Source organism: Trachypithecus francoisi, unplaced genomic scaffold (assembly GCF_009764315.1).
Source record: "Trachypithecus francoisi isolate TF-2019V2 unplaced genomic scaffold, Tfra_2.0 Lachesis_group9, whole genome shotgun sequence".
In the NCBI taxonomy this organism is placed as follows: Eukaryota; Metazoa; Chordata; class Mammalia; order Primates; family Cercopithecidae; genus Trachypithecus; species Trachypithecus francoisi.
Window position 1 is genome coordinate 10,733,122 of NW_022681474.1, and position 21,240 is coordinate 10,754,361.

The 21,240-nt window shown below is 43.0% G+C and overlaps 1 protein-coding gene across 7 annotated transcripts in view; it reads left to right on the forward strand.

The window, feature by feature from the left end:
- The window catches only part of PRKCQ (protein kinase C theta), a 156,365-nt gene that overhangs the window by 101,804 nt on the left and 33,321 nt on the right, over positions 1-21,240 (forward strand). For 6 of the 7 annotated variants that reach the window (XM_033209993.1, XM_033209992.1, XM_033209991.1 and 3 more), the window contains 3 exons: positions 8,897-8,988; positions 11,752-11,814; positions 14,319-14,457. In XM_033209993.1, coding sequence (XP_033065884.1) covers positions 8,897-8,988; positions 11,752-11,814; positions 14,319-14,457 — 294 coding nt within the window. The remainder of the gene's footprint in view (positions 1-8,896; positions 8,989-11,751; positions 11,815-14,318; positions 14,458-21,240) is intronic. The other variant, XM_033209989.1, reaches the window with a different exon arrangement.

The window sequence follows — 21,240 nt, forward strand, 5'->3', positions numbered from 1 at the left end:
TATTGAAAAATAAGATTTACTTCCAAAATTTGTCTGGAAACTAAAGATGCATCTAACACTGTATGTAAGGATGCTATTTCTTTTTAATTTCAAGGAAATAATTTTCCCTTAAAAATTAAAAGTGAACTAAGGTCTACCTTCCTCTGTGTCTCCTTTGAACTCTGAAAGGCCGATCTGTATTCTGACATTTAAGAAGCGTTACTATTTCTGTAAACTAGTTCAACCATTGTCAAAGACAGTGTGGTGATTCCTCAAGGATCTAGAACTAGAAATACCATTTGACCCAGCCATCCCATTGCTAGGTATATATCCAAATGATTATAAATCACGCTGCTATAAAGACACATGCACACGTATGTTTATTGCGATACTATTCACAATAGCAAAGACTTGGAACCAACCCAAATGCCCATCAATCATAGACTGGATTAAGAAAATGTGGCACATACACACCATGGAATACTACGCAGCCATAGAAAAGGATGAGTTCATGTCTTTTGTAGGGACATGGATGCAGCTGGAAACCATCATTCTCAGCAAACTATCGCAAGAAGAGAAAATCAAACAGCGCATGTTCTCACTCATAGGTGGGAACTGAACAGTGAGAACACGTGGACACAGGAAGGGGAACATCACACACTGGGGCCTGTCATGGGATGGGGGAGGGGAGAGGGATAGCATTAGGAGATATACCTAATGTAAATGACGAGTTAATGGGTGCAGCACACCAACATGGTACATGTATACATATGTAACGAGCCTGCATGTTGTGCACATGTACCCTAAAACATAAAGTATAATAAAAATAAAATACATACTTTGAAGAAAAAAAAAAACAGAAGTGTTACTGTTTCACACCTAAGTAGCTCTAGATCCTATAGGAACATCTCTGTCTCCGGGTCGTCCCCTCAGGTTGGATTAGAGGGCAGGCAGCTGTGGTTTTGCAGGCCTCTGAAGAGTGGTCCCCAGAGTGATGCCAGGAGGCCGAATGCTAGTGTTCCTGGATCCACATCACTGCCCTTGACTCCCAGACTCCCAATATGCACCAGTTGAACATTCTTGCTCAGTATCACTTTGAAATGTTTCTTTTATGAAAAAGAAAACTGAGTTTCACTTTCTATTCATAGAACACACAAAGCTCTACTTCCGGTTATGGCTTCAGGGCGTGAGTGTGTGAGTTACTTTGAGCAAGTCACCTAACATTTCTTTGTGACATTGGTTCTCCTTTTTTGCTTCCCAAAGGATAATGTAAAAAAAAAAAGTAATAATAATAATAATAATAGTAATAATAGCACTTGCAGAGAAGTTCGGATCCTTTTTGGAGAAAATACCATACTAACTATAAGGTATTATTATCATTTAAAATTAAAAAGAAAAACTCCTTCAACTCGATAGTTTTTAAAAAGTATGTCATCCTGGTATTTCCATAATTTTAAGGCAAAATCCATCCAAGAAAGTTTTTAATTTCAAGCATTTTACTCAGAAATTGCTTCACCTGAAGCTCTCAAAAATGCTTCAATCCATGAACCCTTCAGTTGAGCTAGGAGCACTGGAAATTATCACAATTGTAGCAAAGAAAAGAAAACCCACGGAAACCACATCCACCAAAAGACGTGTCTCTGCAGTAAGACAAGAATTAACTTTTTATGCTGCCCCCATCTGTAGTGACAGATAAACCTCTTTTCTTTAAATTCCTCTGGCAGCGTTCTGATCCTGAGAACGCTTACAAGATGTTATTTCAGAAACTGGGGGTCACTTAGACGTTCTGCAGATTCCCCTGCTATGCAACCAAACTGTGATTTGGCAAATGTTAGATTTATATCAAATTTACAAAAATGAGTTGATTTACAGCTGTCAACCTGAAATAATCAAAAAGGCCAGAATCTAATTTAAAGAGCACTTATTCAGACTCAAAGTTTGAGGATGGCCCCACCTGGAAACACCCAAAAGAATGGTGTCAGAGTTGCAAAGGAGGGAACGTTGGAGTTTTATTTCCATAGGGAGAGACGGAGGCATTTTTAGCAGGATTACATTTTTCATGCAAGGCTGATGCATAGTTCCAGGAACTTGGTTACAGGCAGTGTTTCTTCTTGGGAAAGGGACATTTAACATCTTTTACAGAGTGTGCTATAGTCATGGGTTTTCTGTCATCTGGTCTAAGGAAAATAGGACAAAAAAAGGGGAAGGTAATCTTTAACAAGGTTCATTAATTAAGAAGGCAGGAGGCGGCTGGACACGGTGGCTCACAACTGTAATCCCAGCACTTCGGAAGGCCAAGGCGGGTGGATCACCTGGGATCAGGAGTTCAAGACCAGCCTGGCCAACATGGCAAAACCCCGTCTCTACTAAAAATACAAAAATGAGCCGGGCGTGGCGGTCGGCACCTATAATCCCAGCTACTCAGGAGGCTGAGGCAGGAGAATCACTTGAACCCAGAGGGCAGAAGTTGCAGTGAACTGAGATCATGCCACTGCACTCCAGCATGGGTGAAAGAGTGAAACTCCGTCTCAAAAAAGAAGAAGCCAGGAAGTGTTTGTCGCTGACATTGTTTAATTCTCTCTAGTCATTGTACAGAACAGGAGAAAAAATAAAGCAAGTTAAACTACAATCTGAGAAACAGAAGTTGTAACCATATGTGACTCAGATCACAGTCACATCTCTCTCAACGCGTAAAACGCATTTTAGGAATTCCAACAGCTTTTAAATGCTATTTATTTTCACACAGTAATTTATGGGAAATTAATGTTGCACTCACAATGTTTGCTTAAGGTTTTCTCATCCAAATACACAAGAGATAATCGGCAATGAGTGAACACATATTCAAGAATTCTTGGACTGAAAGAACAAGACACTCACTCAGTGCCTCTAAAATGCCGCATCTTTCCTACATGCCTGCTTTCTAAGTTCACAGATCTGTTCTCATCTTGCTGTGACTCTGTAATATTCTTCCAGGCTCATGGCCCATATTATCTGTCCATTCCTTTGTCAGCTGTTCTCATGAAGTCCCAAAAGTATTGTCACCAGCTTCCCAGAAGACATGAGCATTTGACATCTCCCTCAACAAAGTGTCACAGGAAAGTGCCTGTCCTCTGTGAATCTACGATCCCTCCTTTTGTTTTGTCTTTTTGTTGTTGTTGTCGTCATTGTTGTTTTTGTTTGTTTGTTTTGAGAGAGAATCAAGGGAAATGCTCGAGCCAAAGATGGAGAAACCAGACGAGAGGGAGGCTATTCAGGTTGTAGTCTTTTCAGATAGGCTTCTTTCACTTAAGAATATGCGTTTAAGGGTTTTTCTTTTCTTTCTATGGCTTGAGAGCTTATTTTTCATTGCTGAGTAATATTCCATTGTATGGACATACCACCATTTATCCATTCACCTGTTGAGATGCATCTTGGTTGCTCAGAACAACTAACAACTAATGATTTGTTATGTTCTTTTGTTTTTCTTATAATGACAGACTCCATGGATCAAGAATTTTAGAGTAGGGAGGGGTGGCAGAGGTTATCAGGTCAGATCCCCTCACTTTGCAGCAAAGGAAATGGAGCTCCAGAGAAGATAGCTAGCTGGTCAGAGCAGAGTGCTCTTTTCTGTGGTCAATCCAAAAGCATTAGTAAAGTTGAGACTTCAAGATACCTAAACACAAATCCAACTCACAACTTAGTTAATTGGAAAATTATTCATTCCATGCCCTAAACCTTAGACCCAAGCAAGAGAGGTTCTGCCCAGCTGCTCGCTTAGAATCCTCCCTTTGGCCTTTCTCAAACTGTAGTCCTTCCTATGAAGCCAAGAGGTCATCTCTGTTCCTAAACTACTCCCCATGACCTCAGAATTCCATACCTAAACAGCCTCAAGCCTGTGTATACATCTCCCCAGGTTCTGTCCTTGAAAGGGGCAGGAGGGGACTTTCCCCATATGGCCAATTAACAGGTACAGAATTTTGAGGGATCCTGAATTTGTCACTGGCCTTCTTGGTCATTATGAAGTTATATTTCCTGAGAGACAGAGAGAACGTATAGGAATGTAGAGCATATTTAATTCAATTGTTGGTAAGCTTGATTAATAACACTTAAATCTGGGGACCCATGGTGTGGTGCCTCCCTTTGCACACTCACTCCAAATCTTGCAAAGGTTGGGGCTGTCCTTGTTCTGATTATAATGCAACTTAATGCTTTTCTTCCCTGTGATAAAATAATAACAATGTATGTGATAAAGTTAATATGTAAGGAATACTTGCCGTATGCCAGGCACAAGGCTAAATACTTTACATGGATTATTTATTTTTAAATATGAATGATAGCTTCTCTTTCTTCTTCAGATCAGAATTCCCAGCTCTTTCCATTGGCTGTCACAGGAGATGTCCCAAAGTAGAGTTGAATTCTCTCTCTGGTTTCCATCTTGTTATACAATGGTCTTCGCTGTTACAACATTTGTTACATGTGCTTAACATATGATACTTTGAAAGGTGTGAAGGTAAATTTAGATGTTTTGTCATAAATATTTTTATCTTAGTTGTATTTATTTCGCAGAGATGGCAAATATTCTCTTGCGTAAAATTTAGTACGTTGGTTTACTAGCCTTCGGGAAAAAAAGATACCTCAACAAAATGACTATCATTATTCTTTTCCTTCTTTTCCCATCTTATTTTTCTGGAGAGGGAGTCTATACATCTGACCTTATTTGCATGATATTTGCCAAGTTCTCAGTGCATTTACAAAATTAACTGTTATTAGTTTGATAAAAATCATTAGTTAATTTCTTTGATGCTATAAACCCGTCATTCATCCTGTAATATATGCACATTTGGCAGCCGTTTCCTTGTTTACTCAGTATTTGACTAGCTGTGTTGAATAGTCATCACGACTAAACACTTTTCCGTTGTCTTTATTTTCATTCTCTCATTTGAAAAATGGCATCACTGTAAGAAGAAAGCAGTGTAGAAGCCAGGTTGCGTTAAATAACTTTTGAGGCCACTTTTACAATTCACCCTTTACTAATTCTAGAATATTCACAAAATGTTCTATGCCTCCCTCTAAAGAACTATCTTGTGTTTTAAGTAGTGATATATTTTGACAGCTCTAGGACCTTTAACTCCTCCAAATGATATTCATGTATGTAAATGCAGTCCTATGAGAATTATACAACTGATTTTGTTAAATCTATCACTTTGATCTTGTATTTAATCATCATTTTTTTTTTTAAGACAGGGTCTCACTCTGTTGCCCAGGCTGGCTTTGGGCTCCTAGGCTCAAGTGATCCTCCTGCCTCAGCTTCATGAGTAGCTGAGATTACAGGCCTGCACCTCTGCACCCAACTTAAATACCACTTCTTTAAAGCATCAATAACATGAACATAAAAGAGTCATACAGCTTTGATTACCCGCCTATCTACAGAACCTCAACATTGTTTATTGCTTTCAGTTGTCTGGAAATCACAACAAAGCTGTAGGTAATGGTGACTCATTTTCATGGACAGGATTCGTTTTTCAGAGGAGGAAGCCAAGGCCCTGGGATGGTGGGATTGACCTGATCACACAGCTGATTAGCGACAGTTTCATTTGTCACCAACTAGAATCTCCATTCGACAGATGCTTTGCCAGGAGTTGTCGACAGTCGGCAAGACTGGGACGCCTTTGGCAAGTCCCATCCCCCAGTGCCATCACAGCTTCAATTCTCACCCACCAGAAAGAATCATTTGCTTCAGTTAATGTATTACCTGCCATAAAGATGTGAGGTCTAGACTAGTAAGTGCCATTTACAATTAACCCAACACAGGCCACATTCTCTTCTCTCTCTCTCTCTCTCTCTCTCTCTCTCTCTCTCTCTCTCAGAGAACTGTTCATTTGCTTCTTCTGGGAAGTATTTGCTGATTTTTGGATTGGTTTTGGTTCTGTCTTTCCTGTTTTAAATCATTTCCTAGAAGGACAGCTGCCATCAGTTATCAATTGCCCACTGAGGGCGAATGCAGAGCTTCATTTCCACACACACTATTTTGTTTAATACCCACAGCAACCCTACGAGGTAGGAGTATTATTACCCCATTTCACAAATACAATGAAGCTCGGGAGAGGTTAAGTCACGTCTCCAGAGTTACAAATAGAGGGGCTTTGAACCCAGGGCTGAGTAAGGATGAAGCCCACATTCTCTGCAGTTACCCTGAGCCTCATTCTTCTTGGTTTGGTTCTATCTACGCCAGCCCAGGGCGTTTTCAGCAGGCAGACACTTCTTTTTGCTTGCAGTTCTGCAGAGGTTCTGGTCAGCTGTGGGTTGCCTTCAACTCTGAACACTCCTTCCCCAGCTGTTTATGAAAGTTTGAGCCTATTATATTTGTATTTTCCTTTTACGATGGCATTTTGGATTCAGCTTTTAAAAGGCTTATCCATCCCTCAAAATGTGATCCTCAAAATCCGAACCTCAGGACTGTGTAGTTTGTATGTGCATACATTTGTGCTAATTTTATCCCAGAGCTATCTCTGTGGCCCAGAGTGGGCCCAAGATATCACAGATGACTCAATTCCCAGGCTTTCCAAACAGAGGAGCATCCTCTAGAGAGACAGCAGGTCCTCCAGGCCGGATCACCCAAGCTGGACTTCCAGGCATGGACCATCCCTGCTCCCCTTCAAGAAACCCACGTTTGACCAGGCATTCATCCAAGCCAGAGGGTTAAACTGATGCAAAATACCATCACAAAGGGCAAAAAACAGTCAGTGTGATTTTCCTATGCTGTGGCTTAATATAAAGATTAGAACCAGAACAGATATTGGACAGATTTATTGTGGAGCCTGCAGTTCTCTTGGGAGGATTAAATGTGGGGCATCCAACATGCTATACATCTCCATTGCTGTTTAATTAATAATCACTAGCAACATAGTCTTCTTCTCACCCTCATGGTAGTAAACACTGACTGTGCCCTGTGATCTCTTAGACTTTAACGGCCTGTTCAACCTCCCAGTGTTCACCACTAGTGTGGCGTCTGATTTAGAGCTGAGAGCACGTGGGAAGGTGTGTGGAATGCATGGGAGTGGGGCTGAACTGTTGCCTCCAGTCTCCTCCCACCACTTTCTCCACGTCTAAATTGACAGTGTTAAATTCTGAAATGTCAGCCTTTCTAGGAATTTGTAAGCATCCTAACACTTAGAAGAAACCGTTCACTCAAGCACTGTCACAAATGGTTTTGCTCTACACTTTCATACGCTTTGCTCTCCCAAGTACTTGAAAGAAGATTCTACCTTTGTGGCTTGTATAGGGCCATTATAGTTTTGAGTAAAAAAGTGAGGTTAGAACAGAAGCTCTTTCTATGGTGCTGATGAGAGCAAGAGGTAGCATGAGAAAGCAGGTGTGTGCAGGCAAGACCAGTGATGACTCTCAAATTGGGTTTGAAATCTCAGTGTTAAGTCATGATTTATGTCAGCTGAGAATTTGGGCCTATCCAGAAGAGAAAAGGGTGGGCTCCAGTTAAGTATATATGGAATTAGTAAATCAGATCAGAAACTAACATTGAAAAAAAACGGACATTTACCTTGACCTGGATTATTGAGATAATTGCCACAATACTTGGTTTCCCCATTCTGTGGCGACCAGGCAAGAAGTCTGACTGTCAGACCAGAACAACGTTTCTACCATTACCTCCTATGCCCCACGGCATCGGTTGGGTTCACATCAAAATGTAAAGGTTAAGTCTGTTAAGAAACCACCCAGGTAAGAATTTCCGGTGCAAATTCATGCCCAGACGCACCAAAAGTCCCCACACTTTATGGATTACTGATTCTGTGATGTATTACAACCCTTTAAAAATCAGGTTGCTCTAAAGTGTTATAAATACATTTATTTTTAAAAAATCACTGTCTCACATCATTGAGGAGCTGAGGCTGGTTGCAATCCTGGCTGCCACTGATATGCCCACCACAGCTTGCAGACCACCCAGCCCTTCTGACTGGCTGCTCAAGGGCTCCGGCTCTGCTGACATACGTCGTGTCCTCTGCCAGAAGAACTCCATCATAAACTGTAGCTTGCCTCTGCCGTGAGTTAAGTCAGGACTGGAGAAAAATGAGGTTAAACTTGATTGCAAGCTCCAGGGAGGAATGACTGGCATGTCTTGCCCACTCCCCACCATGCCATGCCCGTAGAGTATGCTCAGTAGCTAATTACTGAGTGTTGAATGAATGAATGTTTTCAAGCTCCACCCTTGGAGTCAGAGACCAAAACACATTCTCCTTATCACCCTGCACCCTGTCACTTTCGGTAAGTACATGATCGGCACATGCTAAGTGCCCTGAGTGCCTGGCACCATCCCATTGTCTGGCCAGCAGGTCAACTGGACTCTCCCTTGTGCCCCAGCTCATCTGCCGGGTTGTAACACGCAAGCATCTAGATGTTACAGAGCATCCCACCTAGAGTCCCCAGGCTTCCTGGTGCTCAAAAATATAGATTGGCTAAATGATTTTGACAGTCTTCTGATAAGTGATTTCACAACAGAATTGGTTCCCCTGAAATGATCTAATCCATTTAAAAAGTAGTCTTGCTTGTTGTATTTTCTCTAAGGACCTAAAAATTGGAACTGTGACTGGGTATGGTGACTCATGCCTGTAATCCCAGCACTTTGGGAAGCCGAGGTGGGCGGATCACCTGAGGTCAAGTGTTCGAGACCAGCCTGGCTAACATGGCAAAACCCCATCTCTGCCAAAAATACAAAAATTAGCTGGGCGTGGTGGCGCATGCCTGTAGTCCCAGCTACTAGGGAGGCTGACGGGGGAAAATTGCTTGAAGCCGGGAGGCGGAGGTTGTAGTGAACCAAGATCGCGCCACTGCACTCCAGCCTGGGAGACAGAGTGAGACCCTGTCTCGTACAAAATAAATAAAAATAAAATGAAATAAAAGTTGGGATTGTCTTGTTTTTCCACAGGAAAACCTCTTTTTTGTGATGGAGTACCTCAACGGAGGGGACTTAATGTACCACATCCAAAGCTGCCACAAGTTCGACCTTTCCAGAGCAACGTAAGAGCCTTTACAGGGTTTGGGGGTTTTCCATTGTTCTTGTCAGTTCCCACATGATTGTTTTTTTCTTGTTTCCCACTTGGCGTGCCTGAATCCCAGGGCCAGGGAAACCCTCGGGAATACATCAAGCAAGGCAACAGTTTTCCCAGGTCGTGAAACTGAAATTCGTGTCAGTTTGGTTTCATTTCTCTGTGATTTGAAACTAACTACTTAGTTTCTTAAGGAACCTCCGGATTCATCAGGCTTCTAACCAATCTGAGCACAGAAGCAAATATGTGCCCTTTGGAAAGGAAGCAGTGAAATGGACCGCAGACCTCAAGGGTAGTCCCCAGGGATGGAGCTTGTAGCTGAGGCCTCTCATGGAAAGCCTGATGTGGAGGCATAAATCTTTAAGAAGCAGGAAGAAGCACTTACTCTATCTGAGAACAAAGCTTCACCTTCCTCGTGCCAGGCAACCTGAGACACATGGGGATGGGGCACGCTGTGTGTACCTGGTGGAACTGCACCTGTGTCCACAGCACTCACTGCCCCTCCTGCCCATGCTGTTGCCCTTGGTTCCTACTTCCTGCTCCCGGGGACATGCAAGTAAAAGAAAGCTCTGCCACTGGACTCGTTGGAAGATGATGAGTGCATGCTAGCTTCCTTTGCTCAGCGCTCAGTAATCCCTCCCTCCCATCTGCACGAACACTTTGAGTGGTTTAGGTTGAAGTGGGTTGAGAAATGGATTTGGTCCGCCAGCTCCTGTAAACACCCTGGCTGAAATGGCTGTTTATCTAGTGGGTAGCACTCTGCTGAGACCATTGCCTCTGGGAAACGTCAGCAATGCACCCAGAGGTAATTTTACTGGATTTCCGCAGCAGAGAAATCATCGGGCACTTTTCTTTTTTTTTTTTTTTTTTTTTTAATTATACTTTAAGTTCTAGGGTACATGTGCATGACGTTTATATCATGTATAACTCCCCAATGCAATCCCTCCCTCCTCCCCCCTCCCCATGATAGGCCCCAGTGTGTGATGTTCCCCTTCCCGAGTCCAAGTGATCTCATTGTTCAGTTCCCACCTATGAGTGAGAACATGCGGTGTTTGGTTTTCTCTTCTTGTGATAGTTTGCTAAGAATGATGGATTCCAGCTGCATCCATGTCCCTACAAAGGACGCAAACTCATCCTTTTTTATGGCTGCATAGTATTCCATGGTGTATATGTGCCACATTTTCTTAATCCAGTCTGTCTCAGATGGACATTTGGGTTGATTCCAAGTCTTTGCTATTGTGAATAGTGCCGCAATAAACATACGTGTGCATGTGTCTTTGTAGTAGAGTAATTTATAATCCTTTGGGTATATACCCAGTAGTGGGATGGCTGGGTCATATGGTACATCTAGTTCTAGATCCTTGAGGAATCGCCATACTGTTTTCCATAATGGTTGAACTAGTTTACAATCCCACCAACAGTGTAAAAGTGTTCCTATTTCTCCACATCCTCTCCAACACCTGTTGTTTCCTGACTTCTTAATGATTGCCATTCTAACTGGTGTGAGATGGTATCTCATTGTGGTTTTGATTTGCATTTCTCTGATGGCGAGTGATGATGAGCATTTTTTCATGTGTCTGTTGGCTGTATGGATGTCTTCTTTTGAGAAATGTCTGTTCATATCCTTTCCCCACTTTTTATGCTAGAAAGGATTCATTTAGTCCACTGTCGTCTCCAGCCAGCCTGGACCCACGCTGTCCATCCTGTCCTAAATGTCTTCCAGGAAGGAGAAATTTGCATGCTTCCACAAGATCCAGCAAACTTCCCTTCCAGGAAGCTGTCTCTTATATCCGACCTTAATCCCACCAGTGATGGGGTAAACTCATTTCCTTTAAGCTTGTCACCATTGAAGATAAAGAGTAACTTATCATCTTGCCTCTGCTAATATCCTCTTTTCCACCTCATGGGCTGTAGGTGTAGCCCAGGCTAAAGGTTCTCAGTACGAAAATAAACCAGCCAGTTCTATTCAGATTAGCGCACACAGGTCTATGGGTGCCAACCAGAGTTTCTAACAGGGAGAAATTATTTGCCAATTATCTATAGTATTACTTTTTCTTTTTTCTTTTGTTTTTTTGTTTGTTTGTTTGTTTGTTTGTTTGAGTCAGAGTCTTGCTCTGTCACCCAGGCTGGAGTGCAGTGGTGTGATCTCAGTTCACTGCAACCTCTACCTCCCAGGTTCAAGTGATTATCAAGCCTCAGCTTCCTGAGTAGATGGGACTACAGGCACCCAACACCATGCCCTGCTAATTTTTGTATTTTTACTAGAGATAGCGTTTCACCATGTTGCCCAGGCTGGTCTTGAACTCCTGACCTCAAGTGATCCACCTGCTTGGGCCTCCCAAAGTGCTGGGATTACAGGCGTGAGCCACCGTGCCTGGTCTATACTATTACTTTTAATGTCTGTGCGTGTTTTATTAGCAATAGCAAAAAAAAAAAAAGACAATGTGAGCATTGTTGTTTAAAAGATAACAACAAGTACTAGATACAGGCAGGACTCACTTAAGATGCCAGCTCTGTTTTATGCTGTTAGGACTGAGGCTGGAGGTGTCTGAGCCTCCACTTTCTTGTGTGGAGAATGAATGGACAACATCTTCCTTGTTAGGATTAAACAGAGTTATGTGTGTATTGCCGTTTAGCCACACACAGCATGTCATAGAAAAGTCAGTCTGGGTTTGGGGATTTTATTGTGTTCCGTGACTACATTCACGTTGAACCTTGGTTCTCTTTCCCCCAGGTTTTATGCTGCTGAAATCATTCTTGGTCTGCAGTTCCTTCATTCCAAAGGAATCATCTACAGGTAAATTTTGCTTTGTGGAAACAAATGCTAAGATATTGGCTCAGTTAATTTAATCATTGCACCGAGTGCTGTGAGAGAGCCCGTGTGATTTCGTGGGAGGAAGCTCCACATATAGGCCTCCTGCCCACAGTGATTACACAGACGATGACTTACAACCAAGAATGACTTACTCACAACCAAGGAAGACATTCCAGTCTCTCCTGCTTTCCAGTCTCAAAAGCAGGAGAGTGCTGAGCTCATTCTGTCCTTACGCTGGTTCTCGCTTGAATTCCTACTTTCACCTTCCTTCTCCTGTTTTCACTCCCCTGTTTTCTCTTTCTAGTCTTATCTTATGTTTTCTTTCTCTTTTGTCCCCTTCACACCTTTTATTTTTGCTTGTCTAAGCTTTGAGCCACCTAGAAATGCTTATGGAATTTTCTCCTTCCCTGCTGTATGACATCATTTCACGTTCTTCTGTCCAAGCTCTTAGATTGACGCTATTGTACCTCAGTCTCCTCACTTCTTTTCTCAAAATGTAGTTAGCATTTATTTAACATACAAACCTTTACAAGCTTACTGTCAGATTTCCAACTCACTGCAGATTCAGAGGAAAAATAGAAAGGAAAAAAAAAGAAAGGAGCTGGTGAGGAGGATAGCTGAGCTGCTGGAGACCAGATAATGAGTATTGAAGCTTTGGTGCTTACAGAGTGCTGAATTCACTTACGGGGAAGGACCTCTCCATTTTCTGAGGGTGCAGTCAAGTGAGGGTTGCCCTATTTGGAGTCACAGAACTAAAGGCTTACGGGGGGCTTTGGAAGGTAAGTATTCTTAAGCAGCCTCTTTGAGTATAAAGCTTGCAGAGACATGCCCAGGCTGTGGACTCTGAAGTTCTCCCCTGGGTCCTGGTGTCCCGTAGGGTGTAAGCGTGACATGCCTCAGAACACCCTGGGCCTCTGGGTTCTCTACCCTCTCCAGCTGGCTCCAGGGGTCCTCGCTGGTCTTCCTTGGCACTCCTTCCTCACCCCCATGGAGTGCTGGCTTCACATGGCAGCCTTTCAGAACCTTTCCCATACTGACCTACATCCCTCAGAGCTGGCCAGGCGCAGTGGTTCACGCCTGTAATCCCAGCATTTTGAGAGTCTGAGGCAGAAGGATTGCTTAAGGTCAGGAGTTCATGACCAGCCTTGGCAACGCAGTGAGACCTTGTCTTTACAAAAAATTTAAAAAATTAGCCAGGCATTGTGATGGCACACATGTGGTCAAGCATCTGAGGTGGAGGGATTGCTTGAGCTCAAGAGGTTGAGGTTGCAGTGAACTGACATTGTGCCACTGCATTCCAGGCTGGATGACAGGGAAAGATCTTGTCTCGGGGGAAAAAAAAAAAAAATTAATCAAGGAAAGCACCTGAATTATCTTTAAAAAATCAACTTCACAAGTACAGAATGAGAAGAAACTGGAATAATGGCATTTCGTATAGGAAAGAAAAAAAAACACCTGAAGGTTTTAGTTTACAATAAACTCAATATTGGGTATTATTGTGATGAAACTATGAAAAAATATGGTGCAGTATCTTAGTCCACTGTGGCAAAAGGCAAGAGGATGGTAACGGAGCTCTGGGCACCACTGTAACCTGCACCAATCAGATTGTCTCTCTGGAGGATTCTGGCTTCATTCTGAGCACCACGTTTCAAGAAGAAACTGACAAATTCAAGATATTTGGAAGGTAGAGGCCAGAATGTTTGCCCTTCATCCAGTTTCCCCCAGTGGCCACATCTCACGCAGCTGTGGTACAAGGTCAAAAGGGTCTGAAAACCACATCATGAGGAGTGAAGTCTGATCTTGGTGAGAAAAGAGAAAACTTGATGTCATTTTGTTCAAATATTTGGAGTGTCACACATAATAACAATAGAAAACCCCCTTGCACCAATAGGTGACATCACAGAGAAGCAAGTTCGGTTAATTGTTTAAAAAAAATGTCATCAGTTACATTTCCCTAAGAATGGAATGGGCTCTTTCAAGAGGATAGTGGTTCTCCAAGGATACAGAAATGTGTTGGTATGACATTCTGGCATTGGATGGATTCTGGTTCTCAAGGGATTCCGTATTAGGAACAACCTTCATCAACTGGAGTTGGAATTAGGTGCAGTATAAATCATTCACAAAGAAACAAACAAATACATAGAAAATAGCATACAGTAAGTATGTTTTTTAGGTCTTTTCTCCTTCATCAGTACCCTCAGGAAAGTCCTGGGATCAAGGGTCCCCAATGGGTATGGGTACTCTGTCCTTCTTATACTGAAGTTCACCCCTTGGTAAATCAAAGAAAGAATCCACAGCAGCCAGCAGGCCCTTGCAGAATCTGCTTTGTCTACACCCCACTTGGTGTGCAAATGAATAGATACATAAGCACCTCTCATGAGCCCCTCTCAGGCTGCAATGAGACAAACTCCCTCGCCTCCTATGGAATTTTATGTTAACCAAATTATATTTATTAATGTGAGATTTGCTTCGCTTTTGTTTTTCAGGGACCTGAAGCTAGATAACATCCTGTTAGACAAAGATGGACATATCAAGATTGCAGATTTTGGAATGTGCAAGGAGAACATGTTAGGAGATGCCAAGACGAACACTTTCTGCGGGACACCCGACTATATCGCCCCAGAGGTAGGAATGCAGTGACAGGCTGCTCCCACCTCAGCATGTCCTGGCCACATGCCATTGCTTCTTTCATTCCTGAAAATCAGAAGGTTTTAAGTATCTTGGTTCAAGATTTATACCTGTTTTCCTAAGTATCTCATAAATGCCCCCATGCATGTGGGTTTCTATTATTATTTTGTGGGGAGTGCTACTTTTACAAATCACATCTCTCCAAGGCTTGCAGAGTTTGGCATTTCCTTTCCCCCAGCCTTAAAACATATTCACTCTGCTCAGACCTACCAGAAGGAGAGCTAGTGAAGACCCAGGTGGAAGCAAGCATCCACCCAAGTCAAGTGGTGAAACTGTGGGGTCAGAAGACCTGGACTGAGTTTCTAAGCCACCACTGATGTAAGCACAGAGTGATTGCCAAAGTCTCACTTGTCCCGACCTGCAGGACAGTCTAACAGACCCTGGAAGGGGGAGTGGGAATGGAGGAGACAAAACACGAGAAATGAAGACAAGACAAATAGCCTGATCAAGTCTCGTTTATTGAATGTAGGGTCATGCCTTATATAGGCTGGCAGGGGAAGAGGTCAGGCCAGGGCAGTGACGTGGAGGGGGGCGGGTCTTCTCAAATTACAATCGCGCATGCGCCGTGGGTTTGTACTTTTCCCGGGCGCGGGATCGCACCTGCGCCCTAGGCTGCATATCTTCCTGGGCGGGAAAATGTTTGCGCGCGCGCGGGAAAGGTTGGCGCGCGCGGGAACAGTTTAGGCATGCGCAGGAAAAACTTAGGCGCGCGCGGGAAAAGCTTTGGGCGCGCGCGGGAACAGTTTAGGCGCGCGCGGGAAGGGTTTGTAATAAAGAACCCGGAAATGTGCCATCTTGTCTCCGCTTTGCAGGGATCAAGCAACAGAGGTCGGCTAATTCCGGGCCTCATGGCTCTGGACAGGTCCCCTTTTTTTCATATATAATTACGGCTAGAAGATTGTCCCTCGGGAACTGAGCCTATCTTAGGTTGGAGTAATGCATCTCATCACTGGTACCCGTCATGGGATTAGGCAGTAGCTTATGACGGCCCTCCTGTCTTAGGTTAGTGAGAGATGACACTCTCTTACCCGTCATTGGCTGTCCAGTTCAGCGCATAGGGAAGGTGGTCATAATGGGTGTGAGTATGAACCACCGCGATCTTCTCGTTCTAGGTGATGATGATGGACCTGTATACGCTTCGCTTGGATAGCCTCAACTTGTTGCTTAATGAATGTCATGAGCTTATTGAAGACCAAAGGTCCTACAGAGAGTAAGAGCAATAGGCAAAGCAGGGGGCCCAGGAATGGCATAAGATAGGGAAGGAGTCCATGGAACCCAGTCCAAAACGGGGTATCGGTTATTTCTTTTTGTCGTTTTTCTAGGTCTTCTTGTAGACGCCTGATTTTATCCCTGACGATCCCGGATTTGTTGGCATAGAAACAGCACTTCTCCTGTAAAGCCAAGCAGATGCCTCCCTGTTCTGCAGTTAGTAAATCTAGGCCTCTTCTATTTTGGAGCACTACTTCTGCCAGAGAATCTACCTGATCTTGTAAATCTTGTATAGTACTTGAAATGGCCTGCATAGCTGAGATCAATTGGCGAGACAATTTGGTGTATTGAGTAACAGAAACCCCTAGGCCTGTAGCCCCAGTTGCTACGGCAGTAGTGATGCCTAATCCTGCAAGTAAGGGGATAAATTGTATTGCCCTTTGTTTCTTCCTAAAAAGTGATCTATAGCTGGGATAGGTACAGGTTCATCTCCAGGGATAATGTCTATGTCTGGCAAAAGTGTGGCTAAGACATAGCGTCCTGTCCAGTTAGTAGGTAAATAGGTAAAAGCCCTATTATTGCCACATATAAAAACCGAGCTGTTTGGGGCACACAGCGATTGGGAAATATTTACTATGGTGGAACAATTATTGAATTGATTGAATCCTACATCAAGGTCATAAGTGTTATTAAGGGGAGGGGAGTAGATGCAAGAGGAACTAGGAAATTCTAAAGGCTGTACTTTAAGGGGAGGAATTATGGTGCAAGGGGTATTGGATGTATAATTTAAGTCATTGCTGGGTATGGCAAGAGGAACGGGATCTCCTGATTGCAGACACAGCCAGCAGTCATTAGCCAGACTAGAGTTGGAATTGTTAAGCAGGTTATGAGTAGCCGTGAGGAGGGCAAAGGTCTGGGCATCAACTTTCTCTTTCCCTCGGGCTTTGGGCAAGGCCAAGGGGTGGTAGTGAATTTCCGGGTACAGGGACCTTTGCAACTCTTCAAGTTTTTTGTATACCCTAATTTCTCGGACCTTGTCTTGTGGTCCTCCTCCATCAGAGATATGAAGGCGGGGGTGAATATTCCAGCAGACAGGCTGTCCTACAATTCCAGTACAGCCAGCTGATATAAGGTTATTGGTATTTCCTACAACTGTAGGGACACTACTGGCCCCTATAGTGGGGGTTCTAGATCTTGTTAAGATAGCAGTATAGTATGTTTTACCGCCAGAGATACATTCTAAATAAGTAGTGTAGCAGGAACTATGCATAGCAGTCTCAAATGTGTCACAAGGGCAGGTTGTGGTATCCCCTCCGCTAAATATTCTTGGGGTTGACACACACCTCCATTTAAGAGAGTCACTAGACAGGTATGCTGTGTAAGCAGAGCAGGACACAGCTGAGATGTACGTATTTGGAAGGGAGGTCACATATCCCCCCAAACAATCACAGGGCTTACCGTATCGTTGTCGTATATATTTACGGGCCTCATGGGGATTACCAAAGCCGGCATATACCTGGAGTGCTTGGCAAATCAGCACCATGGTCCAGAGGGGCTTGTAGTTGAAGTTCATCTCTGCAATAGAGGAAAAGAGTACTCTCAGGGAGAAAATTACTCCCTGGATTGGTTATTGTTAGGTACCTGTCTTACCAGTCGCTCTGGTAGCCATCTGGCTGCATCATGAGTTTGAGAAAAAACACACAAACTGAGCCTCTTCCCCAGATTAACACTGGGTTTGGACCATGCCATGTGTTGTCTAAGGGGTCTTTCCATTTAACCATGGCAAATTGTTTTTTGGACTCGGAATGCCAAAATCGATCGGCTGCTGATCTGTTCAGGTTATCCAAATTTAAAAAATTTAAAATAAAAAGGGTGTGATTAAGGATATTTCTAGGGGTGCCCTTAGTAGGGTACCATTCTCCCTTTTTTATTTTGTCAATGGTGGTTTTTAAGGATAGGTGTGCTCTTTCAACTATTCCTTGTCCTTGAGGGTTATATGGAATTCCAGTAATGTGTTTTATTTGTAATTTAAGACAAAAGTCTGGAAAGGCTTTGGATGTGTAGCCAGGACCATTGTCTGTTTTTAGTTGTTTAGGCTTTCCAACTATGGAAAAACAGTGTAGTAAATGAGCTATAACATGTTTGATAGCTTCTCCTGTTTGTAAGGTGGCTAGTATACATCCACTAAATGTATCTATACATACATGGATGTATTTTAAGTTACCAAATTCAGAATAATGGGTGACATCCATTTGCCAGATCATGTTGGGAACTAGTCCTCTTGGGTTAATTCCTAAGTGAGGGACTGGCAGGTATGTTATACAGGTCTGACATTGTTTAACTATTTGTCTTGCTTGTTCTCTAGTTATTTTAAACATCAGTCTCAAAGTTTGAGCATTAAGATGGTGTAAGGCATGAGTAGCCTGTGCTTGGGCTAGGTTTGTATTTGTAGCTATGGCTACCGTCTTGGTTGCCATATCAGCCAATTGGTTGCCCTGGGATAGAGGTCCTGGTAATCCTGAATGAGCTCTAATGTGTCCAAGAAAGAAGGGTGTTGTTCTATTATGTATTAATTGTTGGCATTGTAAAAATAACTCGGCTATATGTGACACATGCTTAATTTGTGCTACTGTCTCAAGTAGAGATATTGAGTGAACTAAGTATGCACTGTCGGTATAAATATTAAGAGCCTGATTAGGGAAGGCTGACAGCACTGCGATTAGGGCCTGCAATTCTACTAGCTGAGCCGAAGTATGGCTGGTTTTGAATTTAACAGTGGTGTCAGCAAAGGTATATGCAGCAGTTTCTGTGGATGACCCATCAGTGAATACTAATAAGGCATTGTCTAAAGGTGTTTTACTGGTGACATGAGGGAAGACAAAAGCATGTAGCTTACAAAATTGGATAAGCTTATTTGGCGGGTAATGGTTATCTAAGTTACCGGCATAAGAGGCGCAAGCAATCGGCCACGTTTCAGTGTTTTGCATTAGCCAATGGATTTGTGGCTTAGAATAAGGTTGTATGATCGTAGAGGGTTCAATTCCAAAATATTTTTTGCTATTGTCTCTCCCTAGAATAATTAAATCTGCTATGGCATCATAATAGGGGAGTAATACCTTTTTGGGTGATGAAGGCAAGTGGACCCACATAATAGGGTTATTTTGCCAGAATAAACCAGTAGGTGTCAGTGTTGTGTTAAAAATTAAAAGGATTAATGACTGTGAATAGTCTATGTTAGTAACAAATTGCTCAGCAATGGCCGTCTCTACCCTATTAAGTGATAAAAGAGCTTCTTTTGATAACGACCTAAGGGACTTAGGGTTAGGGTCACCTCTCAGGGTGTCGAATAAAGGTTTTAAGTCTCACCACTTAAGTGGTGAGTTTTAAGTATGGCCAGAGCCAATTTATGTCTCCAAGGAGCTTTTGGAAATCATTGAGGGTTTGTAACTGATCTTTACGGATAACGGCTTTTTGATTTGTAATTTTAGGTCCATTTATTTGAAAACCTAAATATGTATAAGGGTCTTGTAATTGTACTTTTTCTGGGGCAATTTGTAACCCCACTGTGGTTAGTTCTTGCTTGAGTTGAGCAAAAGACTGTAAGACTTGTTCTCCTACTTGTCCTGCTATAAGAATGTCATCCATATAGTGTATAATATACATTTGTTTCCATGTCTCTCTAACTGAGTATATGGCTGTAGCCACATATTTTTGACACAAGGTGGGACTGTTGGCCATACCTTGAGGTAACACTTTCCATTGGTATCGCTTCATTGGTTCTTTGAAATTTATAGATGGTAAGCTAAAGGTGAATCGTTTTTGGTCAGTAGGATGAAGGGGAATTGTAAAAAAGCAATCTTTAAGGTCTATGATAATTTTAAAATATCCTTGAGGGATTGCTACTGGAGAGGGTAGCCCTGGCTGTAAGGCGCCCATAAGGACCATAGTAGCATTTACTGCTCTTAAATCTTGTAAGAGTCTCCACTTTCCGGATTTCTTTTTTATGACAAATATGGGGATGTTCCAAGGAGAGTTGCTTTCTATAATGTGTCCTGCCTCTAATTGTTCCCGCACTAACTGTTGGGCAGCGGCAAGCTTCTCATGGGTTAATGGCCATTGATCAACCCAAACGGGTTCATCTGACTTCCAAGTGATTGGATCAGCAAATTTTTGGGGTGCAGGCATGTCAATGGCCATAGTTAAAAATTTCCAAGCCCCCTTTTATCCAATTTTCCTATGGCTGGGATTGGCTGTAAAATGCCATCTTCTCTTTTTCCTAACCCTTTCCCAGGGTGGTAGCCCTGAGCCAACATTTGTGCAGTGACTATATCATTTGGGCTACACATCATGACCCTCATTTGGGAGAGAAGATCTCTACCCCAAAGGTTAACAGGCAAATCAGGGATAACAAATGGCTTAATGAGACCGGAATTACTTTCTTGATCTCTCCAGGTGAGATATTTGGAACTTTGTCTAGGGTTATTACTTTGCCTGATTCCTCGTAAATTTGTTAAGGTCTCTGAAGTGGGGCAACTGGCGGGCCAACCTTGTTGTTTAATAATTGTTACATCAGCCCCTGTGCCTATCAGTCCTGTAAATAACTTTCCGTCTAGCCATAAGGTGAGAGAGGGTTTTTGATTAGTAATGGGCTGTACCCAGTAGATGTCTGAGGATCCGAATCCTCCCTTTCCCCTTAGGGGCGATTGGACTTTATTAGCTGTTTTTAGCAATGGTAACAGGAGTAACTGCGCTATTCTATTCCCTTGAGGAATGATAATGATGTTGTCAATAGCCTTGGCCATGATTTTGATTTCTCCTATATAATCACTATCAACTATTCCCGGAAAGACCTGTAGGCCTTTCATGGTGACGCTGCTTCTCCCTAGGATTAATCCAAACATGTTTGAGGGTAGGGGTCCATATATACCCGTACTTAGGGCTTGGGGTCCCATTTCAGGGGTTAATACTGTCTGGGAGGTGGAACAGAGGTCCAATCCCGCGCTTCCTGGGGTTGCTCTACTAAGCTGTGAAACGGATTGTTGTTGGTCGGTACAAAATTGACCGCCCCATAAGCTTGTTTTGGGGCCTGGGGCCGGCCCCTCAATCCGTTTCCCTGTTGAGGTGTTAGGGGATTTCCTTGATTGTCAATTTTAGATTTACATTCGTTGGACCAATGTTTTCCTCTTTTACACCTAGGGCAGAGGCCTGGAGCTTTTGCCTCTAAGGTCTTAGCTAGCTCTCCCTTACAATCCCTAGCGAAGTGTCCCATTTTTCCGCACTTGAAGCACCCCTTGCTATTCTTATTTTTACTAGTGAGGAAGTCTTTTATGGTTTGTCCACTAAAGGCAGCAGCCATAGCCAAACCCTGTTGATATGAGGGCCCTATGTCTGAACAGAGGCGGATGTAACCTGTTAAGTCTGTTTTCTTTCTATAAGGTCTGATTGCTGCCTGGCAAGCCGGGTTAGCATTTTCGTAAGCTAGCTGTTTTACATAATCCACCCCTGCCTCGG